The sequence below is a fragment of the Lactuca virosa genome, chromosome 5 (genome assembly GCF_052849685.1).
Source record: "Lactuca virosa cultivar CGN04683 chromosome 5, Lactuca_virosa_CGN04683_v6, whole genome shotgun sequence".
NCBI classification, from domain to species: domain Eukaryota; kingdom Viridiplantae; phylum Streptophyta; class Magnoliopsida; order Asterales; family Asteraceae; genus Lactuca; species Lactuca virosa.
In genome coordinates, this window is record NC_136430.1 from 364,304,123 (window position 1) to 364,326,365 (window position 22,243).

The 22,243-nt window shown below is 34.5% G+C and overlaps 1 protein-coding gene across 1 annotated transcript; it reads right to left on the minus strand.

Annotated features, from left to right (window-relative positions):
* Positions 1–231: 231 nt before the first annotated feature.
* On the minus strand, positions 232–19,866 carry LOC145113557 (uncharacterized). The gene is made up of 7 exons (XM_079049627.1): positions 18,231–19,866; positions 14,835–15,291; positions 14,441–14,767; positions 14,210–14,309; positions 13,470–14,118; positions 404–539; positions 232–253 (listed from the first exon to the last, which is right to left on the minus strand). Exons 1-7 carry the CDS (start codon positions 19,864–19,866, stop codon positions 232–234), a joined length of 3,327 nt encoding a protein of 1,108 aa, XP_078905753.1.
* Positions 19,867–22,243: the final 2,377 nt, after the last annotated feature.

A 22,243-nucleotide genomic window follows, 5' to 3' on the forward strand; every position in this document is an offset into this window, starting at 1 on the left:
AAATAGGATGTTATAGTTCTCCCCCACTTAAACTGGATTTCGTCCTCGAAATCATTCCTTACTACTTCCTCTGCCACCCTAGTCGATCCAACTCAAACTTCCTGAATTTCGTTTAAGATTGAAGATTCATTCCATAGATTTAGTAATACACAATTACACAAACTAGTGCATTAGTTAAACACATTATGTATGGTAAGCCCAACAAATGCAATCCTTTGGTCTTTCAGCAATTCAAACAGAAGAGATTCTAAAGCTACACAAAAACATCAACGATTGCAATTCAAGACTATTTTTATAATATATAGTGGAAATTGGAAGGTGAACGGTGAAGAATATAGCAAGAAAAGGAAGAACGATACCTTTTTTGTTGGGGAATTGAAGTCGAAGATCAAAACTCACATACCTTTCATCATGATTGTCATGTGCAGAACCATAACAAGCTTCATACTCCATGGATGTATCAGGTCCAAGCCCACAACAAGCCTCAATACACCATTGTTTCTCTATCACTTCTCTTATCACATTCATACACACTTTGCCTTTCGAAATCAGGAATCTGATTATGTTTCAAACCTTTTCCCTTTTTCGAGGTCGTTTCTCCTTCTTTCCTTCTTTCACGTCGTTCCTATTTGAAATACCCATAAAACACACAAATTGTTCCTTTTTCCCTCATCATTCACTTTAATATTAGATAAATTGTTGAAATTTGTGACTAAGATGTTGCCCATTTGGTTCTCATTTCTGCATGAATTTAGGAAATGCAATTAACGAAAGCCTCAATCAAATAGAATGAATTGATTTTGAAGATTTTTTTATTTATAATACAGAAAATTCAACTACAATAACTTAGACTAATGGTTCTTTTGTTTTGTTCTCCAATTTACTTACCATATATATTTTCGAGAAAACAACAAAATTACTAATTATTTACCTTGTTATAGGGAACCATCAAGCATAATGACAAAACTAAAAGACATTATAACAGAAACAATTATAAGTGCACCAATTATTTGTTGGGTTTTCTACGCATAAAATACACTCTAAACTAGATAGCGGAAAAAATGAAACTATGATATACCTAAGTGTACATGCAACCTATGGATCTATGGTTTAATGCTAATTACATATACCCTAGAAAACAAAACATAAGGAAGAAAAACATACCTCTTATGTATCCCTTGATCTCCATGCTTGAGATCTTGATTCTCCATGAAGTTGCTTGGATGAGAGGACCCAAACCAGAATCCCTCTAATGGTATCACACCCAATGACACCAAAGAGTGGAATAAAATAACTAGGATAATGGTCAATTTCACAAACCCTAAGAGGGTTAGAAATCATCCCTAAGAGGGGGATGGAGAAGGGTTGACGAAACTTCAATCCAAGGTGCGGGGAAGAATGAAATCCCTAAGGCCCTTTATATAGCCTTGGATCCCTTCCTAGGTTTTGTACTCCTTCCCATGTGGGATGAGGAGGTAACCACGAAATTCACTCCTTTTCCCATATGGGATGGAGTGATTTTCGTCCAACCCTAATTTCATAAGGGTTCTGGAACATTCCTGATTAACTAACTATCGATTAATGAATATTCAACCCTTTAATTAATTAAACTGTTAATTAATTCCCAAAATATATTTCATTTAATTTCTAATTAATTATTAACCATAATAATTAATAAACCAATTTCTCCTTTATTTATTCTACTCAATTTGGGTCTTGAGGGCAACCCAAAAGGACCCTGTTATTATTAGAAATATTACCAACAGTTAATGACCTTGAACACTCTTTCCAACAGTCTCCCACATGGACAAGTCATCAACTATATGAGGACCAATATTTCTCCAATAATCAACAGAGACTTAGCCATCCAATGCAAGTACCGAACTCTTGATCTAATCAAGATTCAACCCTTAGATAAGTGATCAACTATCCCTTCGTTCTATGCTATCTGTATGAACTCGAGACATGGATAATGGTCAATCTCAAATTGAAGATTATGTTTCCCGATATAGATTGGTGACAACTACATCTGACTACTAAATTGAACACAACAATTCCAGTCAGGGTTCGGCCAAGCACTTTAGATTTCAGCACCAAATCATCTAGGGGCCCATATATATTGCTTCTCCTCTTAAGGCAGAAGGAACAAATAAACTTTGACTACATAGGTTTGTCTACTTCATCATGTCACACATGGACATACCCTTTATAAATACCATTTATGGATAGAGTCGGAGTAGACCAATGCATAACAGAATCATAAAGCAAAACCCCACATGTATCTAGGTTTGAAGAATAGAAGATATTATCATCTTAGAATTACTCGTGACTGTATCCATGAAGTAATCTCTAAGCACGGGTTGGTCCAGTACTAAAATCTCTATTAAGTACTCATGAGTGTTAACGCAATCTCTATGCTATGCCCAATCACTATGGACAATCCACTAATGCTCATAACAGTCTTGAATCACTACTTACTTCCAAGAGTATGAACGACTGTGGACGTTTGAGTAAATTAATACTCGGGAAGTGGGTTCCAAACATGCAAAAGGAGAACACAGTGATAAGTTAATTGAAATGACTGATCTCCATCATATATTAAGATCTCCACTTAATAATCGCCAAGTCGAATTAACACTTATATTGCTTATGTTCTCAAGTTTAAAACAAACTAAACTAAAAGTGTCAAGCCAACTCATTTGCAAAATCTAATTCCTCTTAACTTTGTCTGACTGTCAGACTTGGTCAGTAACATTGGCTTGTGGAATGGATCTACAAGTTTATCTTTTGATATGAATTATTGACTATGATGTCTTTACATTTGACTCACTATCAAATGTAATGTAACTTACTGAGTATGTATCATGTGAGCTTGTGTGACTTGGGATCCATACTCGAGGTAAGTTCACCCTTAAAGTCACAAGAACCTTCATAAGGATCATCAATGATTGAATTTCAACAAAGATGTCACTAATGAATCTCTTATAGTCACATTTTCTTCTTTACAATTTTAACCAACTACAATATATTCTAAGTTTGTCAAATCCACTATGGTTTATTACTTGGTACTCTTCCATGCTAATTTATCATCATTCAATAAAAGCACGAATTCCGACTGCGAACAAAATCGCCTTTATTAGTGTGAAACTTAGCATGAATGTAACTTTTACAATGAACTCTTCCATACTATCAGAATCATTTCCTCTATCCACTTAGGAAACTTAAGAATGTTCTTGATCTTGATTCGTTGATTCTTGCCAAATTGATCAGATCCAACTTTTCATGCTCAAGGCATACGAGTCATCAAATCTGGTACATGTCTTGGCATATATGATCGATCCCATAACATAATCATTTAGGACACGAATCATTTCCTCTAGATTAATAGTAGAACTAGCACATTAGCATCGCTCAGTGTCATGCCATATTAAGCACAGACATTTCCAAGTTCTGCATGTCAACTTTCGTTAAGATTCCATGTACTTTTGCTTAATCAAACGAATCAATTTGATCAATCTCCATAGATCCTTATTATGTACGTGTTTTGTATCTCCCATGTGTATCATAGAGAAACAATTCTCATACCAAGCCAAGTTTTTACACTTGGTAAGTTAGAATATAGTTTCCTATGAATCGTACATTGACAATGTACAACACAAGGGTGACTATAGTGCTCCCACTGACATATATATGGCTCATCTATGTTTCTCGAAATTCAAACTCCTTGACCTTTCTCATTGAAACAAAGATTCCAATTACTTCCACTAGATTTGACATATATATATATATATATATATATATATATTATCTTTGATTCTCGAAATTCAAACTCCTTGAACTTTCTCATTGAAATAATGATCCCACCTGTGAGATGCTTATTTCGGTCCATAAATGAACTTATTCAGCTCACACATCCTTCACAACCTATCTTGGTTTGATTATGTGACTGTTCCTATCCATGCTTGTCTCTTCTTGAAGATCCACTTATACCTAATGGTTAAGGCCAAGTTCTTACTCTACCAAGTTTCTGTGACAACCCAAATTTTTTTTCCTTGTAAGTCCAGCCAATCAATCGAGAGTCAGACTCATTTCTGCTATCTTTTAGCATTGTTTAGGGTCTGTTTGAGTGTTCTAAGCCTTGTACATTCAAGTTTTGGGTTTAGGGATGAGTTAACTTAGGTTCTTCATGTTGCACTCGAGCCAAACACTCCACCAAGAGGAGTGTACGGCTGCACACATGAGTGTACGGCCGTACACCCAAGGTGGCCGTGAACCCATGCCCATATATAAGCCATCCCTTCATTTCTTCACACTTCCAAGTCAAGAAAGCCAATTCTCTCTCAACTATCATCAAGCTTTTCACCTTGATCTTCAAAAATGTAAGTATTCCTTCCATTGATTAGTTGATACATTGCTTTATCTAGTGAAGATCCATGATTTCATCCATGAAACATCATCAAACTCAAGAACATCAAGAGTGTACGGCCGTACACTCTATCTATGGCCGTATACCCTTGTTTGGTTCATAACCTAAGCCCTTAAACACTTACTAGGTACTTGTTATCCATTAGAACTCTTGAACCCTTGAATCCCTACGAATCAAGACCCAAAATGAATCCATTTTGGAGTGTGTACGGCCGTACACACTTGGTGTGGCCGTACACACCTCAAGACCCTTCAAAAATGAGAGCTTTGTTCATCCTCTTGTTGTGCATTTGTCAAACTAGTTTCCCCATGGATCAAACACCCCTTTTTGCATGTTTTCCCATGAGTGTACGGTCGTACACTCCATGACCGTATACCCCTTGGCCGTACACTCCATTGTGTGGCCGTAAACCCCTTTTAGTCAATCACATGTGATTGTAACACTTTCTATCAAGTTTTCCTAGTCCCTAAGGTTGTTTCCTTGCATGTTAGTTGTATTAAACACTAATTACATGCCTATATATGCCATTATATGTCATTTAGGACTCGTTTGTGTCTCGAGAATTCATTCGTGGAACTTCGCATCCTTACGCGAATCTGCAATGGAATCACCCACATAAGGTGAGTTCATACCCCTATAATCAATCTTTTAAATGTTTTAAATGCTTTTAAGGAGGGAATACAAGTTGAAAACAATTATAATTGTGTAAATGTTGTTTGTGATAACCATCACATTAAAGGATTTCTTATGTTTTTATAAGTTATCAAATCATTTCAAAAACTCTTTTAAAGTTATGTTACTTTGTTGTTTATAAAACTCTGTTTTTGAAGTACAATCATAACTCAGTAGATAAATGAGTCTTTTATTCAAGTCAGTAACAGTTCAAGTAAACATACTAGTAAACTATAATAGGTATAGTTTAGGGGTTCAGTTCATACTATAGCTAGTACAGGGAGGAGCATACTATAACTAGTACAGGGAGGAGCATACTATAACTAGTACAGGGAGGAGCATACTATAACTAGTACATGAAGGAACATACTATAACTATAACAGAAGAACAAATCATTAATTACACACTTATACTATATATTCCTAGTATCCTAGGAAGAGATCGTATCTTTAACTCATTGTTTATAACAAATTATGTTAATACATCATACCGGGTTTTCACTAACAAAGGAACAAATACAACGTACCAGGGTTAGCAAACACGAGGTAATAATACATCAAACCGGGTTTGCAGTAACAAAGGTACAAATACAACGTACTAGGGCTAGCAAACACGAGGTAATAATACATCATACCGGGTTTGCACTAACAAAGGTACAAATACAACGTACCAGGCTTAGCAAACACGAGGTAATAATACATCATACCGGGTTTGCACTAATAAAGGTACAAATACAAGGTACCAGGGTTAGCAAACACGAGGTAATAATACATCATACCGAGTTTGCACTAACAAATATACAAATACAATGTACCAGGGTTAGCAAACATGAGGTAATAATACATCATCCCGGGTTTGCACTAACAAAGGTACAAATACAACGTACCAGGGTTAGCAAACACGGGGTGATAATATATCATACCGGAGTTATTTATAAAGGGTACATCTACAAAGTACCGGACAATAATAAATAAAACACATAAATATATACAAATTCACAACAGTATCGACTGAGGCGTTAAGAGTACATGATTTCATTACTTCTAGTAGTCGTCCAAATATTAGAACAACGCCACATAACTTACTCGTAACATGAACATTCAGTTAGAAGGGGACCTATAATGCTAGCTTTATGATTCCTCGGTAGATACATCAGGGATATATATTAATCGAGTCCAACAGATAGTAGGATGTGTGCCTTCCGCTTCATTTCATGTTCCTTGTTTGGTTGTGGGCTTAGAGAAGATGCACCCAGTCTACTATCTATTCGATCTTAGCTATATATATATATATATATATATATATATATATATATATATATATATATATATTCCGTATACACCAAGTAATCATAAGGATTACCAAGTATGGGTCAGGTCATAGGATACAAATTCAATATACCGTTTTCTAGTACAAACCCATACTTTTCAGATAGAACACTTAGTAGACTAAACTAGAAACTTATCAGTAAAAGGGTTTAATCCATTTTATTAAACCAGTATAATTTAAAGGAACTTTGGTGGTTAATTCTATAGTACCTTAGTTTATATATCAGGGTTATATATAATTAATATCCGACAGGTAGTTGGATGTGTGCTTTCCGCCTTACTTCATGTTCCTTGTTTGGTTGTGGGCTTAGGGCAGATTCATACAATTAACTATCCGTTCGATATTAGATTATATATAGCAAGTATAAACTAAGTGATTATAAAAGGAAATATTGTGGTTACCATTTTTACTAAAGAAAATAAGGGTTTTTCTTAAAGAATGTTTCATCAAATATAGAGGAACTATTACAATTAATTCCGTGAGTACCAAACGAATACGCCAGGGTTATATAAAACAAAGATCTAACAAACAATAGGATGTGTGACTTCCGCCTCATTCCCTATTCCTTGTTTGGTAGTTGGCTTAGGGTAGATTCACACAATCGATTGTTTGTTTGATCTGGATTCTATATAACTTGTATCCATTTAGCACTCATAGAAAGCATTGTAGGGTCATTTTTACTTATCTTTCATCATATCAGAAGATATAGGATCTTCTGGAGGAACAGTCGAACTTTTCTAAAAAGAACTTTCATCTTACTTTACATCACTAAAATACTTATGAACTCACCAGCTTGAATGCTGATCTACTCTTTCAAAATAACTTGTATTCTCAGGTAACTAGTAGACAAGGCGCGCTGGGATTCAGAAGATGGAGCATAGTAGCTTCATTTCTTGTTTTGTTATTTACTTTTGTAGTCTATCTTATGTGAACCACATACATTGTAAACACTTTCTTTCTAATGAAATGGTTGTTTGTTACTTTGATTACTATGGTGCATGTCTTGTGATACTAAACATGACGTCCTCCGCCCCTGAATGTTTTCGCCGTTCCGGTTTGAGGGTGTGACAGTTTCAACATACATGGACTGAATCTCGGTTTCTAGGTCTTCCTTCCATTTTGTAGCCTTTAGGGCCTACCATAGATTCCGATAGGTGGTAATTCTGATTGCTATCTACCAGTGACTCATATACCTCAATAATATAAACTCTTATATAACTAGGTGTATAACTTCATCTATCAGATCTATAAGGGAAAAGTGGAAATATGTCAGTTTCCTCAATAGCTCTTTCAACCTCGAATTGAATGCTAGGTCCAACTTTAGGCTCTTCGTTGGTTGACTCTCGAATCTTATCAAGATCAAAGTGGCTCCCACTAGCCCTTTTGGAAATCAGCTCATTCTCTTGGAAGATTGCCCTTCAAGCAACATACACTTTGTTCTCAGAACGATTGTTGAACAAGTATCCAAATTGCTTGATGGGTTCTCCAACGAGATAACACATCTCTATTCTAAGTTCTAGATTGTCGAGCGCTTCACGACGAGCGTAAGCCTAATAATCGTAGACTTCCATATGTTCTAGTAAGGAATGAATCCCACTTCACATCTCATAGAGTGTTTCATGAACCTTCTCAGTTTGTACATGACCAAAGGACTTCTCGTAACGCTGTTCTTGGTATAATCCATGAATTGTTAGCAAACATAGTGTGACCCATCTAGTACAAAATCAATGCATTATTTGTTTCTCTATCCAACTAACACTCCTAGCGGCAGTGTTTTGGGTGGAGATAGCTCGTGAGACTCTTTCACAATTCCTTGGACGATCGATAAAGTTTTGGATTGATATTTTCACTATGAGTGTCTCATCCTATTGCCTAGTTGATTCTTAACTTTGCTTTATGAGAGCTCTGAACACCTGAAAGGTTCTAGACTCACATTCATACAAAGTTGGTCTTACCATGTATCGTGATTAATCTGAATGGTCTATTAGTGCAAACTAATTCCAACATATATTCACATCACCTAGTGATGTATTCATCATCTATCTTGATAAACAATAGTTGCATTTATCATGAGACTCTAGGTCAAATGATATCCAAAATTTGATCCAATTGGATACTTGGTAATGCGCTTCTCATTTATGTTTCAAGACTATGATCCCACAAATACATTTACCCAAATCATTTGGATGTATTTGAATAAGTACTTATTATGGTCAATCTGAACGATCCATTAGTTAAACTAATTTCAATAGATATTTATACAATAATACATCTTATTCCAATACTTGAATCAACTTTGAACTATTGTTACTATACTTGCTTCATAGATTTCATGACTTTCTTTTAACATGTTAGAATGCTCTATATTTAAATAAGACAGAACTATCTCATGAATCATAGTATAAACAATTTCAATTACAACACCATAGATTAAAATTGGGAAAAGATTTGTCTTTTGATCATATGAATAGTAGAAAGGGCTTAGCATTCATGATCAAATTATATTCTCCATGTTTCAGTCTCCTTACTTCATTTTATTCACTGCACATTCTTGCAAATTTCAATACACAATCCTTAGTAAAACACTCAAGGAATGGAAGTAATGTTCCAATGGCATTATAAATCCATATATTTGATTGAACATCAAACATGGGAGAACTAGTTATATTTTGATCCTATGGAAATTAGCAAGGGCTCGTGATCCATGTTCAAATTTAACTTCTTCATGTTTCAGTCCTTTCACCTCAAAAGTATTTGGGCATGTATGCTTTCTAAGTCCTTTCTTGTTATGGAAACGAATAGCTATCAGAACATGTCTCAGAATAAGCCTTCTGTTGTCCTTGGAATTTATGCCTAAATTAGGTATACCAACACTAATTCCCTTTTAACCCATGGGCAATTGGCTTTTTTTCTTCTTGACACTTCTATTCATGATAGTAAAAATATGGGAGTGTTTTTTTTAGTTTCTATGATTGGCCATGTTAGTTCCAAAAGGAAACGTCAACATGCTACACAACTCTTTCATGGGCATTTCAAGTTGTTCATATCAGAATCAAAGTGAATTGATTATATGTACATGTCAACTAGTTGACTAACCTTAGTCAACTCCTAACTCAAGGAAATTCCATTTTACTTCAATATGTCAGTTTACAACGTACACTTGATAATTGCTCTTTCTAATAGATTAGAATGCAATGTTTGGAGTAATATAGGAAAAGCTTTATCAAAGCCATGATCTATCCTTTCTTTTATGAGAACTATCCCCAAACTATGAATTTAGACAATATTGATCATCCTAATAGCTAATCCTTTCAAAGGTTTTAAAGAAGTAGACTTTAGTGGATAAGGTTAGAGACATCATTCAATATCAATTTCCATTATAGTTTGTTTTACTTATCCTTAGAAAATAATCACCCTAAATAAAATTATTTAATAAGGCTAGGATCCATATTTTTCTCCATGATGTGTAAAGGCATGCCATAAACAAACCATAAAGTTATTTAGGTAGGAAAAGCCCTTTGCCAATTTCGATCACCATGAAATTCCTAGATCTTTGAGATTCATTGACTATCAATGGCATGGTAATCTCAGATTATGTTCATCTCAGATTCAATGATGGGGTCGCCGCGGATCACTGAACATATGGTGAATTGACCATTCAAAATCGCATGGTCCCCGGCTCAAGTTACTCTTGAGATTCGCGAGTCCCACATCATTTTTTACTTATACTCTCAAATTGGTGTGTCGGTTAACCACATGAGCTCCATCAATAAGTTATAAAGAGAATGTACAACTTTTATGGATAACATAAGATTCACATTAAATAGATTGTGAACTAACCATGCAAAATCGTATGATCCCCACGAGCTCCATCAACAGAATATAAAGAGAATGTGGAATTTTCATGGATAATATGATACTCACATTCTATTAATAAAACGGAATTTTGTTTTATACTTGTATTAGAATACTTTTAGATTGACCATTATCACTGTCAAACCCTTTCGGTAACTACATTCTCAAAATGAAATAGGGCGGTGAGGGTAGTAAACGCGAAACATATTAAAAACCGACCTCATTATGAATCATAGAGACCTCCTTAAACCCCTACATCAAAATGGGTGAGCCTAGTCAAGGTAAGATTGATAATGTCAATATTTAAAACATACGAGGGCGTATGTTGTAACTTTCTTATACATATAATAGACACAATTCTAATATATAAGAGGCAAATTTAAAACTCTTTAAATTTAATTATCTATTATTAATTCTAATTAATTGCAAGGACGCAATGTAACAATTAATAAATCACGAGGGGTTACTATTCAAATTTATAAATCTCTATTATAAATAATATTAAATATTTAAATTCACTATTTAAATAATAAATACAGATTCAAATTCAAATCTCTATTAAATAATATTTATTATTTTCCAGATTTAAAAACATTTTAAATTTGGTAATTATCCATATTTAATAAATCTTCAAATTTGAAAAAATGAAAATTTAGGGAAACCCTAATCCGACAAGCTCACATCGTGAGCTGCGATTAAAGGTTTTAATAATTATGAATTTTTCAATCATTCTTCCTTCATTCTATTTCAAACAAGCATTTGCAGAAAATGTAGATCTAGGATGAATGTAATCATGAACCAATGGCTCTGATACCACTGTTGGGTATTCTATGCATCAAATACACTCTAAACTAGGTAGCAGAAAAAATGAAACTACGATATACCTAAGTGTACATGCAACCTATAGATCTATGGTTTCATGCTAATTACATCTACCCTAGAAAACAAAACATAAAGAAGAAAAACATACCTCTTATGTAGCCTTTGATCTCCATGCTTAAGATCTTGATTCTCCATGAAGTTGCTTCGAAGAGAGGACCCAAACTAGAATCCCATAGAATGGTATCACACCCAATGACACCAAAGAGTGGAATAAAATAACTAGGAGAAAGGTCAATTTCACAAACACTAAGAGGGTTAGAAATCATCCCTAAGAGGGGGAAGAAGAAGGGTTGGCAAAACTTCAAGCCAAGATGCAAGGAAGAATTAAATTACTAAGGCCCTATTTATAGCATTGGATCCCTTCCTAGGTTTTTTTACTCCTTCCCATGTGGGATGAGGAGGTAACCACGAAATTCACTCCTTTTCTCGTGTGGGATGGAGTGATTTTCGTCCAACCGTAATTCTATAAGGGTTCTGGAACATTCCTGATTAACCAACTATCGATTAAGGAAAATTCAACCTTTTTATTAATTAAACTGTTAATTAATTCCCAAAATATATTGCCAATTCGTTTCTAATTAATTATTAACCATAATAATTAAATAACCAATTTCTCCTTTATTTATTCTACTCAATTTGGGTCTTGAGGCAAACCCAAAAGGACCATGTTATTATTAGAAATATTACCAATAGTTAATGACTTTGGATATTCTTTCCAACATTATGCCCAATGGAAGGCTCTTGGATGGGTTTTGGATCTTTTCAAACATCTTTGGGACAAAATCATAGTCAATGTAGCTAAAATAAACGATGGATGCTCTACCGATATTGCCTTTGACACCACAAAGATATAAGCTTTTTGGTTGGATTATGGTTTCATGGTTCCTGTAGCATATACCCATGATTATAATGAGTCCAAAGAAAACCACATGAAATATTGTCATTATAATGTTTAGCGTGGAGCTTTCTTTGGTGTATAGATATTCAAATAAATAACAGAAAGTTATTGACTATTAGTTAAACCAAAAGGAAAATACTACTACTACTACTACTATTACTAATAATAACAATAATAATAATAATAATAATAATAATAATAATAATAATAATAATAATAATAATGATAATAACACTACAAGAAAAACGCGATTTTGCTATGGAAGGTTGCTATGGAACGTATTTTCGTTGTTAATCTGCAATGGATCGTGCTATGGAATGTCGTTCCATAGCAATGTTGCTACACATTGTCTACAGATTTTATTTCTGGTAGCGAGGGTGGGAGTTGCTAGGGAAAATGCTACTGACTCCATATCCGTTGGTATTATGCTACCGATAGTTCTATAGAACAAAAATTCGTAGCAATTTTCCAACGATATTTGTTACCAAATCACTTTCCGTTGTACTGCTGCTATGGAATTCATCATCGTAGTTAATATGCAACGGAGTTTGTGACGGAAACCAATTACATAGTTGAATTGCTATGGAAGTACCATTCGTAGGTATTTGCTAGGAAATTCTGCTATGGAATATGATATCGTTTGCTTGTTTTGCTATGGAACAAAACGCGTAGCTAATTTGTGACGACATTTATTGGGATGTTGTACGCTTAATTAATTTTGTTATACTATGGATGAATTATTATTATGATCATTGGAGTTTGTAAGATATGGTTTGAATGAAATGTTTTTGAATTGGTAATATGTGGCATAAACTAATGGCTAAAAAATGTAAAAATGAATAGATATTGGTGGCAAGCAGACTCGAACTTAAGCTTATGCTAGAAAAGGGCGCGGTTAAGCCAGTTGTGCTAATCAAATTGTGTATAATTTATTGAAAACATAGTATTATAATGAATAATTAACAACGAATTCATTACAAAGTTATTTTTAATTACATTAACCGGGCATTTAAAGTATATATAATCTATGTAGATTATTTTCCATAATAACGAATTCATTACAAACTTATTTTTAATTACATTAAATATACTTCATCACAAAAATAACATGGGTTTTACAAATACTTCATCCTACTCAAACAACATAGCTAGAAAAAATGACTAAAATGTCCTTTTAACAGAATGATGTAAACACAAAAAAACATCCTGGGGCAAAGCCCGGGCTTTCTTCCTAGTTTACATTTATGTATTGATATTAAACCAAATTACAAATTAATTTCATCGCAAAAAACATTAAACACACAAAAACATCTAGTCATTATCTTCTTCCTCCTCTTCTTCTTCGTCCTCTTCTTCTTCATTGCTTGATGTACTATACGCATAACTACCCTCGCTGTTAGGAATACCATCATTGTCGTCCTCATGAATTTCACCTTCTTCATCAATATTATTTTCATTATCTGAATCGTTGCTTGACATTTCGTGATCATCATCATGATTGTCTGTATCGGCTAGACTTGGTATAATGATTTCATTTGATTCAACTTCATCTTCTTGGAAAGTAACGTCTTTCTGAGGATGATTTTCATCGGTCCAACCACGAGGTTTAACTTTAAATATAGCCCACCAGTCCGAGTTGTTTGTTTTCGAACTTGAGTAGGGAATGTAACACACTTGAGTGGCTTGCATGGCTAAAACAAATGACTCGAACTTGTTGTATTTTCTTTTGACGTTTATCTCGACCAAGTTATATTGTTTGTGAACCTTAACTCCTATGTTAGGTGTTGGATCGTACCAATGACATTTAAACAAAACCGTGGTTTTAATTGGGTAACCAGGGTACTCAACTTCTAAAATTTCCTCTACCTTACCATAATAATCACCTCCTTGGCTACTAACACACAATCCGCTATTGGTTGTTGATTTGTTCAGACTATGAGCTTCTATATGAAACTTGTAACCATTGACAAAGTATACACTATATAATTTCACTTTTTTGAATGACATTTTGGAAAGGTCAAATATATACTTGTTGTTTATCGGGATCTTACATGCCTATATGAAAAATTGTAAAACACTTAATTAGAGTTAATTATAACCATAACAAAAAATAATAAATTTTAAAAAATACAAAAATAACACCCACATAGTTTTGAAACCATAATGCAAAGTTCTTCTCAACTTCAGCTGCAAGGACCTGTTCATCCATATCCCCCATAAGTTCATTCAAATGCTCTTCAAATATTCTGTATATCAACATTTCAATAACATTTTAAAGTAACTATAAATGTAATAAACAAAATCATGCATGTAAATGTTATTTGATCATAGCAATTAAACACCAAATGATTATTATAATTAAAAGTGATGTACGAACTTGATGTAATGCTTGATCTTATCTTCGTTAAGGAGTATGTAAGTTTGGGCAGCATGCACTTCCTCATCAGACATCATTCTAATCGTGAATCTTCCATAATGACGCCCAGGATATGAAAATATATCTAACATGTTGTTGTTAGCATCCGCTTGTTCATCTCCTCCTCCATGATCATCATTTTGAGGCAATTTTCTATTACGTGTGGGGACACCAGTCTCGAAATAATGAGAGCAAAATATTGATGCTTCACGTAGCAAGTACGCGTTAACAACGGACCCTTCCACTCGAGCTTTATTTTTCACATCTTTTTTCAACTGATTTAGATACCTATAGTGAAGATTATTTAAATTAGCTTACAAAAATAGCAACATACATTACGATTTACCATACAAACCTTTCAAATGGATACATCCACCGATATTGGACAGGACCGGCTATCTTCGCTTTGTATGGCAAAGGTACTGGTAAATGTTCCATGGAGTTAAAATTTTCAGGGACAAAGATGGTCTCTAATTTACATAATATTATTGGGATCTCGGTTTCAATCCTTTCCATGTCTTTTGTTGTGATTGATGTTGTTGTTAATGTTTTGAAGAAAATACTCAACTCTGTTAATGCTTCCCACACTTGTTGTGGCAACATCGTACGAAATGCAATTGGCATCAATCTTTGCATAAAAACATGACAATCGTGGCTTTTCATTCTGAACAGTCTACACCCTGTTAAATCAACACACCTCCCGAAATTAGAAACATAACCATCGGGGAAACGCAATTTCTCCACCCATTGGCATATGGCTTTCTTTTGATTCTTGTCCAGAGTGTAGTATGCTCTTTCATTATCTTCGACTCCTTTTCTCTTCCTACAATAGTGTCACACCCCCGAACCTGGACGGCGGAAACGTCCGGGGGCGGATGACTTCGTGTACAGTATCATAACAATTGAATATAAATGAAGCATAGCAACCAAACATTATACATTAGAAATACACATTTACATAGTTTACATATTGAACTTGTTCATCAGTTACACAAAAGTAAGAAAGTAAAATTTCTTGAAGTTGCACCACTTGATCTCCTAGTCGAACTTACTACCTGTTACTGGATCCCTGAGAATACAAGTCGTTTTGAAAAGCGTCAACTAAAAAGTTGGTGAGTTCATAAGCATTTTTGTATAAAAATGGTTTTTGTACTTGTTTAGAATAGTTTTCATAGCGCTTTCAGAAATCCGATATTTTCTAAAAAGAAATGGTTTGAAATATTTGTGTTTGATCTTATATTAATGCACGTGTGTTAATATTTACGAAAATAGAAAGAGAATGATTTCCAGACAACCCGATGTTGTCTGCGATAGATAATGCTGAAATCTCAACCCCCGTGGTTGAGTACCGGTACGTATAGATTGTCGTTTTATCAAAAAGAAAGTTTCCCGTTTTATCGCAAAAAGAAAATAGAATGGTTTCCCGTAAATCTTATAACGTTAATTCCTCTAAGTGAGTCGTTATAACCATACTAAATAATGACAATTTCTCCTGTCTTTGCGTCTTTGGGACGCCGACAGAACAAGGTACGGTTTGTCACCCTAGACTGGCCTAGTCTAACTGTAGCGAACAGCTCAGGTGTGGGGTGTCACCCCCGTATAGATCTATACACAAACTCACGCTCTCTCTCCGGGAGACTCTGGTTATAACTACAGGCTACGTTTGTACACTCATATGGTGCCAAACGAAAAGTCTCACTTGATTCTTAATCAAAGTTTATGCAAAAAGAAGAAAACATATAAAACTCATTCGCAGGCCCAATAAACATGTAAGTGGACCACTAAGGCCCACTATACGTGTCTATTATTTCCAGGCTCAAAAGGAATATGAATGTATATCTTGGGCCCAATATACATGTAAAAGGACAACTAAGGCCCACTAAACCTGTAAAAGGACACTAAGGCCCACTAAACATGTAAAAGGACACTAAGGCCCACTAAACATGTATATTATTTCCAGGCCCAATAAGGATATGAATATCGTTTTTAACCCGTTTGTTATTGTTTTGTTTATTTTAGCTCGATTATTTACAAACTTGATATAAAAAGCCCACTTTTTGTAAAAATGACGTTCTTGGCCCAATAAGCCACAAAATTTTCAATTAAGGCCTAATTATAGTAAAAATAACACTTTAGTCCCCATTTTTGTTCAAAACTTGTGTTTTTGACTAGTTTGTGGTAAAAATAACATTTTAAACCCATTTTTGTCAAAAATATCATTTTTGGCTTGATTTTTGTGAAATACACATTTTTCTGGTTTTTGGCTTTTCTGACCTAGTTGTTGGAAAATTTGTAGAAAAATCATCGTAAGTCGAAATTTGGATCCGTAAATTCTGGAAGTTTGGAAATTTTGTCTACTTTGTTCACAGTTTTTCTCATAATTTTTATTGGCCTCTAACAAGTGTGAAATTGCTCACCTTCACAGGTTGGTCCGAAATTATTTCAAATCTGATAGGCAGTTTTGTAAAATTCGCCAAAAATAGTAGAAAAATCGTATGAAAACGTGAGAGTAGTCATTTTAAAGGTAATAACCTGAACGTTTTTCATGTAAAACATTTTTGAAAAATATTACCATTAAGGAGGTCAAAACAGTTCGACATTGGACTAAAACGTTTCTGTCAAGGGCTAATTTTTGAATTTAAGTTATCTAAGTTTGTTCACAACACTTGTTTTTGCTATTTTAAGTGGATAAATCCCAGATCTACAAGTTTACATGTATTATATGTGATGACATATACTTTTCTCAAGGTTTTTATGAAGATCCAAGTGATAAACTTCATTTTCAAGTAAAGATCTAAAAGTTAAACACATAAACATGCATATATACATAGATCTAACACAAAAACACTTGTATTCTCCCCCAAAACATTATAAAACCGAAAACAAAGGGGTATGAACTCACCTTGGGGTTTTCTAGATGTAGATGAAGAAGATGAAGTAGTTTTGAATCCTAGCTTGAGTTCTTTGAGAGATCTCGAAATGGTGGTGGATCTAAGCTCCATATTCACGAAAATGGAGTTGTAAGAAGAAAGATCTTTGCATAGACTTGAAATAGAACATCTAGGGATGAATATTGACTTACCAAGAAGCTTAAAAATCAACCTTTGATGATGAAGAACTCGAAGTTGCTTGAGAGGATAAAGAGGAAAATGCTTGAGAGGATAAAGAGGATGTTTTCTTGAGAGTTTAGTGAGGAAAGTGAGATTTGTGAAGTGTGTGTGTGTATGTATAGGCCGAGAGAGGAGAAGGAGAGGGGATAGTGTAGGAGTTTACTTCTAAAAGGTGATGTGAATGCCATGTTTATTTGTTGGGCAATAAGCTTAGATGCATGAAGTGTAATGGTGAGGTGTCACATGCATAAAACACCATTTTCTTTCCTTTTTTTTTATAATGGGCTAACCTAGTTTGGAGAGGCATTTGGCCCAAGGTTGGCCCAAAAGATCAAACCCGATTTTTGGTTGGCCTAATAGGGATTTTCAGCCCATCGGGGCTTAATAAACGGTTTTTGGTTCGAAGGCCCAAAAAAAAAAATTTCGGCCCAAAATAATACTTAGTAAGAGTTTTTGGCCCATAGAGACTAAGTGAAGAAGTTATCAGCCCATTAGGGCCCAATAAAGAAATCTTGGTCCAATAAAGGTTTTGGGTTGAGGATTTTTGGGCTAAAGCCCAAAGATGATTGGAGTTGGCTTATTGGATCGAGTTTTTGGGCTTATACAAGGAGATTATATTGTTTAGGAATTCACATCTTAACCTAATTTTGCCAGTTGTGACAAATAGAGCTTCAGATCTCTTCTGGCTGCTACATTGTCTTTCGTCTTCCCCTTGACATCCATTACAGTGTAAAAAAAGTTTTCAAATACATTTTTAACAATATGCATAACATCAAAATTATGTCTAATGAGGTTTGTTTTCCAATATGGTAAATCCCAAAATATGCTTTTCTTTTTCCAACCATGATCGCCACATCTTTTGTTTACATCATCAGCATTTAGTTCAGTCACTTTTACCAAACCTAATTGTTCAATCTCCCTTAAAGTTTGTTCACCATTCTTACTTGGAGGAGGACTTTCTATCACTTGACGATTCTTCCTAAACTTATTTTTATCCTTTCCATATGGGTGATTTACCTGTAGAAATCTTCTATGGCAGTCAAACCATGACATCTTATTACCATTCTCTAGTCTGAATGCTTGTGTATGTTTCCCACAGTGTGGACATGCTAGCTTACCTGCTGTAGACCATCCGGACAACATTGCATATGCTGGAAAATCGCTTATTGTCCACATCAAAGCTGCTCTTAGATGGAAATTTTGTTTTAAAGATATATCATATGTTACTACGCCTTCTTCCCATAATTGCTCCAACTCTGCAACAACTGGTTGCAAAAATACATCTATTTTATGCTTAGGGTTTGACGGTCCTGGCACAAGTGCGGTCAAAAACATGTAAGGCTCTTTCATGCACATAGAAGGTGGCAAATTATAAGGTGTTATACTAATAGGCCAAGATGAATATTGTTTTCCAAATGCTCCATGTGGTGCAAACCCATCTGTACTTAGGCCTAATCTCACGTTACGTACTTCTGCTGCAAATGAAGGATGGCTTTTGTCAAAGTGATTCCAAGCTTCTGAATCGGATGGATGACACATTACTCCAGCATCATGTCCATGATTCTCGGAGTGCCATCGCATGGAAGCGGTTGTGGCTTGTGAAGCATACAGTCTCTTCAACCTTGGAGTCAAAGGAAAGTAATGCATTTTCTTGAAGGATACGCGAGAACATCTGGCCAAATTTTTTGACCGTTTGTACCTATCTGCATTACATAATTTGCACCGATAAAGATCTTTGTATTGCCTCCAATATATCATACATCCAGATCTGCAGCAGTCAATCATCTCCACAGGCAAACCTAGTGCTTGTATTAACTTTTTGCTCTCATATAAACTACCTACCATATTATTCTCCTCCGGTAACACATCATTTATCAACTGGCAGATAGCATCATAACTTTGCTCAGGTATGCGATACTCTGATTTTATATTCAATAGTCTAGCTACAGTAGATAGTTGTGTCACTTTTTTACATCCAGGCCACAATTCTTTATCGGCTGCATCTAGCATATCAAAGAATTTTTTATCTAGTGCATTTGGCTCCTCTTCAGGATCACTATTATTTAAATCACGAGCCATTGCATCTATGACCATATCTCTATAAGAACAAGCACCTTCACTAAAATTTGTGTTTGAATCATCCACCCCTAAAAACGTATTGTCATCATCAATTGCTTTTTCCCCATGTTTATCCCAACACCAATATTCCTCAACAAAACTAACCTTGTACAAATGAGTCTTAACAGTATCAACTTCTCTATATGGTATGTTCGACATTTTATGCATGGACATTTGATTTTATCTTCGTCCATGAACCTATGTTGACTGGTAGCAAAATCTATAAATTTTTTCACTCCTTGTACGAAAACATATGATATACAACTACTACTATCTTTTCTTTCATACATCCACTTTATACTTGGATTGTTCATTGTCTTAAATCTGTAAAGTATAAATGTAAATAACACAATATTAATTGTATGTTCATTAATGTTGATTTGAATTCATATATGACATTTGAATTAAATATATAGTTATCATACAAACATCACAAATGTACCTTCACAACGACTCGTTTCACTAAGCTAATGACCGAATGATGAACAAATCTTCAAAGTTTTCTAATTTGAATGGTTGAACAACTTTTGTAATTGGATAATAGCTTAGAATATTAGTAGAATGCTTTAATTGAGATCGACACTTGCAGAACACATATTCAAACAGAGTGTGTATCGATTACGGAACCTTTGACAACCGTAGATTTCAATGTGTTGGATGGATACTAGGTCATATTATTGGGTCAATATTATTCAATAACATGTTAAAACCCATGTAGTATACGGGTAATTATAAATTTAAATAACATTCATAATAAATATAAATATAGATCTACTTAAAATATATATTCCTTATATAGCATTTTCCTTAATAACGACTTGATTAAACAAATTTTTTTATTTCCATAACAAAAATGACGCCTTCACTTTATAAATTGCAAATAGACCAAATTGCCCTTGAAATCTAACCAAATAGGTCACAATGAACTTTTGGTTAGTAAAATGGAAAATACAAAAATAACATACATATCAAAAGTAACATATATATACATACGTATCAAAAGTAACACCAAAATACACATACAATATGCATCACTAATTGTGTGAATCAAACAACTATCTTATATATATAACTACTCTAAACTAATGTCAAACATCCTAGCAAACTTCACAATAACTGCATCCCACAAACAAATTTCACAATTCAACAACCAACTGTATTGATTCATAAAAGCTATTACATAACTGCTCACAGAAGGATGCTTTGCACAACTTCTATGTAAGCCATGCAATGTTATCTGCTTTGACTTCCTTACCAAGTGGTTTTGAACCTTGTTACAGGTATGCCTTAGATTCCAACTTCTTCTAGTATTAACGTAAGCATTATTTAACATGATCAGAGCTTCTTGCTTCCTTTCGATGCCTTCGGCCATCAACATCATTCCCAGAACGAAGATCGCATCCAACGCCCCTGATCGGCTGCATTTTGAAGCAACTGTTTCCCTTCTATTTCTTCCCCTAACGTAAAATACTTCGCCTGACATACAAATAAGTAATCATACAATTTTAAAAATACAAATATAGAAAACTAATTGAATTCGCAATTATCCGATTGCTTAAAAAAAATTATCATTCCATCATTGAAGAGTACGTGTGGGTTGTTCAACATTCTGCATCTGCTTATGACTTTATACTGTCGAATACTAAAGGGACGACGAAACCGTAGTCGATTTGTGTCTATGATTTTATATATTGTGTCTGATGTTAAAGAATCTCTAAAGAGTTTGCAACTGTAATTCACAGAAATCAACAAAGTTAATATATTAACCACTAAATTAAATATGTATATAAGTATAATATAAGTAATACACACCATACTTACACTAACTGGCACTTAAAAGCATCGATTGGTGAATTTCCTCCAACCGTAAGCACTATTTTTTCGATCAAGTGTGATGGCAGAGCAGTAATTCTTGTTCCTCGTTGTCTTGTTTGCATTCTTTCTGATGAACAACTCGCTGCCATTATGTTGAACTGCGTCGAATGTATTCGGATTAGATAACAACAACGAGTTTAGGGTTTATTGATCAACTTGCCGAAATTTTGACTGTTGGGGATGGAATGTAGATGATCAATCGCCGATAAACTGAATCGATGGCATGACTCTGACTACAAATTATGACGCCTAAATATGTAGACTGTGAATTGACATAATTGCCCTTTAAGTAATTAACAAAGATTGATTACTACGTAAATGGTTAGGGTATTTTTGTAAATACCTACGGGCATTTTTGTAAATAAATTAACAGTTTAAATTTAAAAATATGAAGTTAAATAAAATTATTAATTAAATATAGAGAGACATATGTCATCCATATATCATCCATAAGCAACTACCATGTTGACCAATGACCTATATGTCATCCATGGACACCATAAGCAACTACCATGTTGACCAATGACCCATATGTGATCCATATGTCATCCATAAGCAACTACCATGTTGACCAATGACTCATATGTCATCCATAAGCAACTACCATGTTGACCAATGACCCATATGTCATCCATGGACACCATAAGCAACTACCATGAGT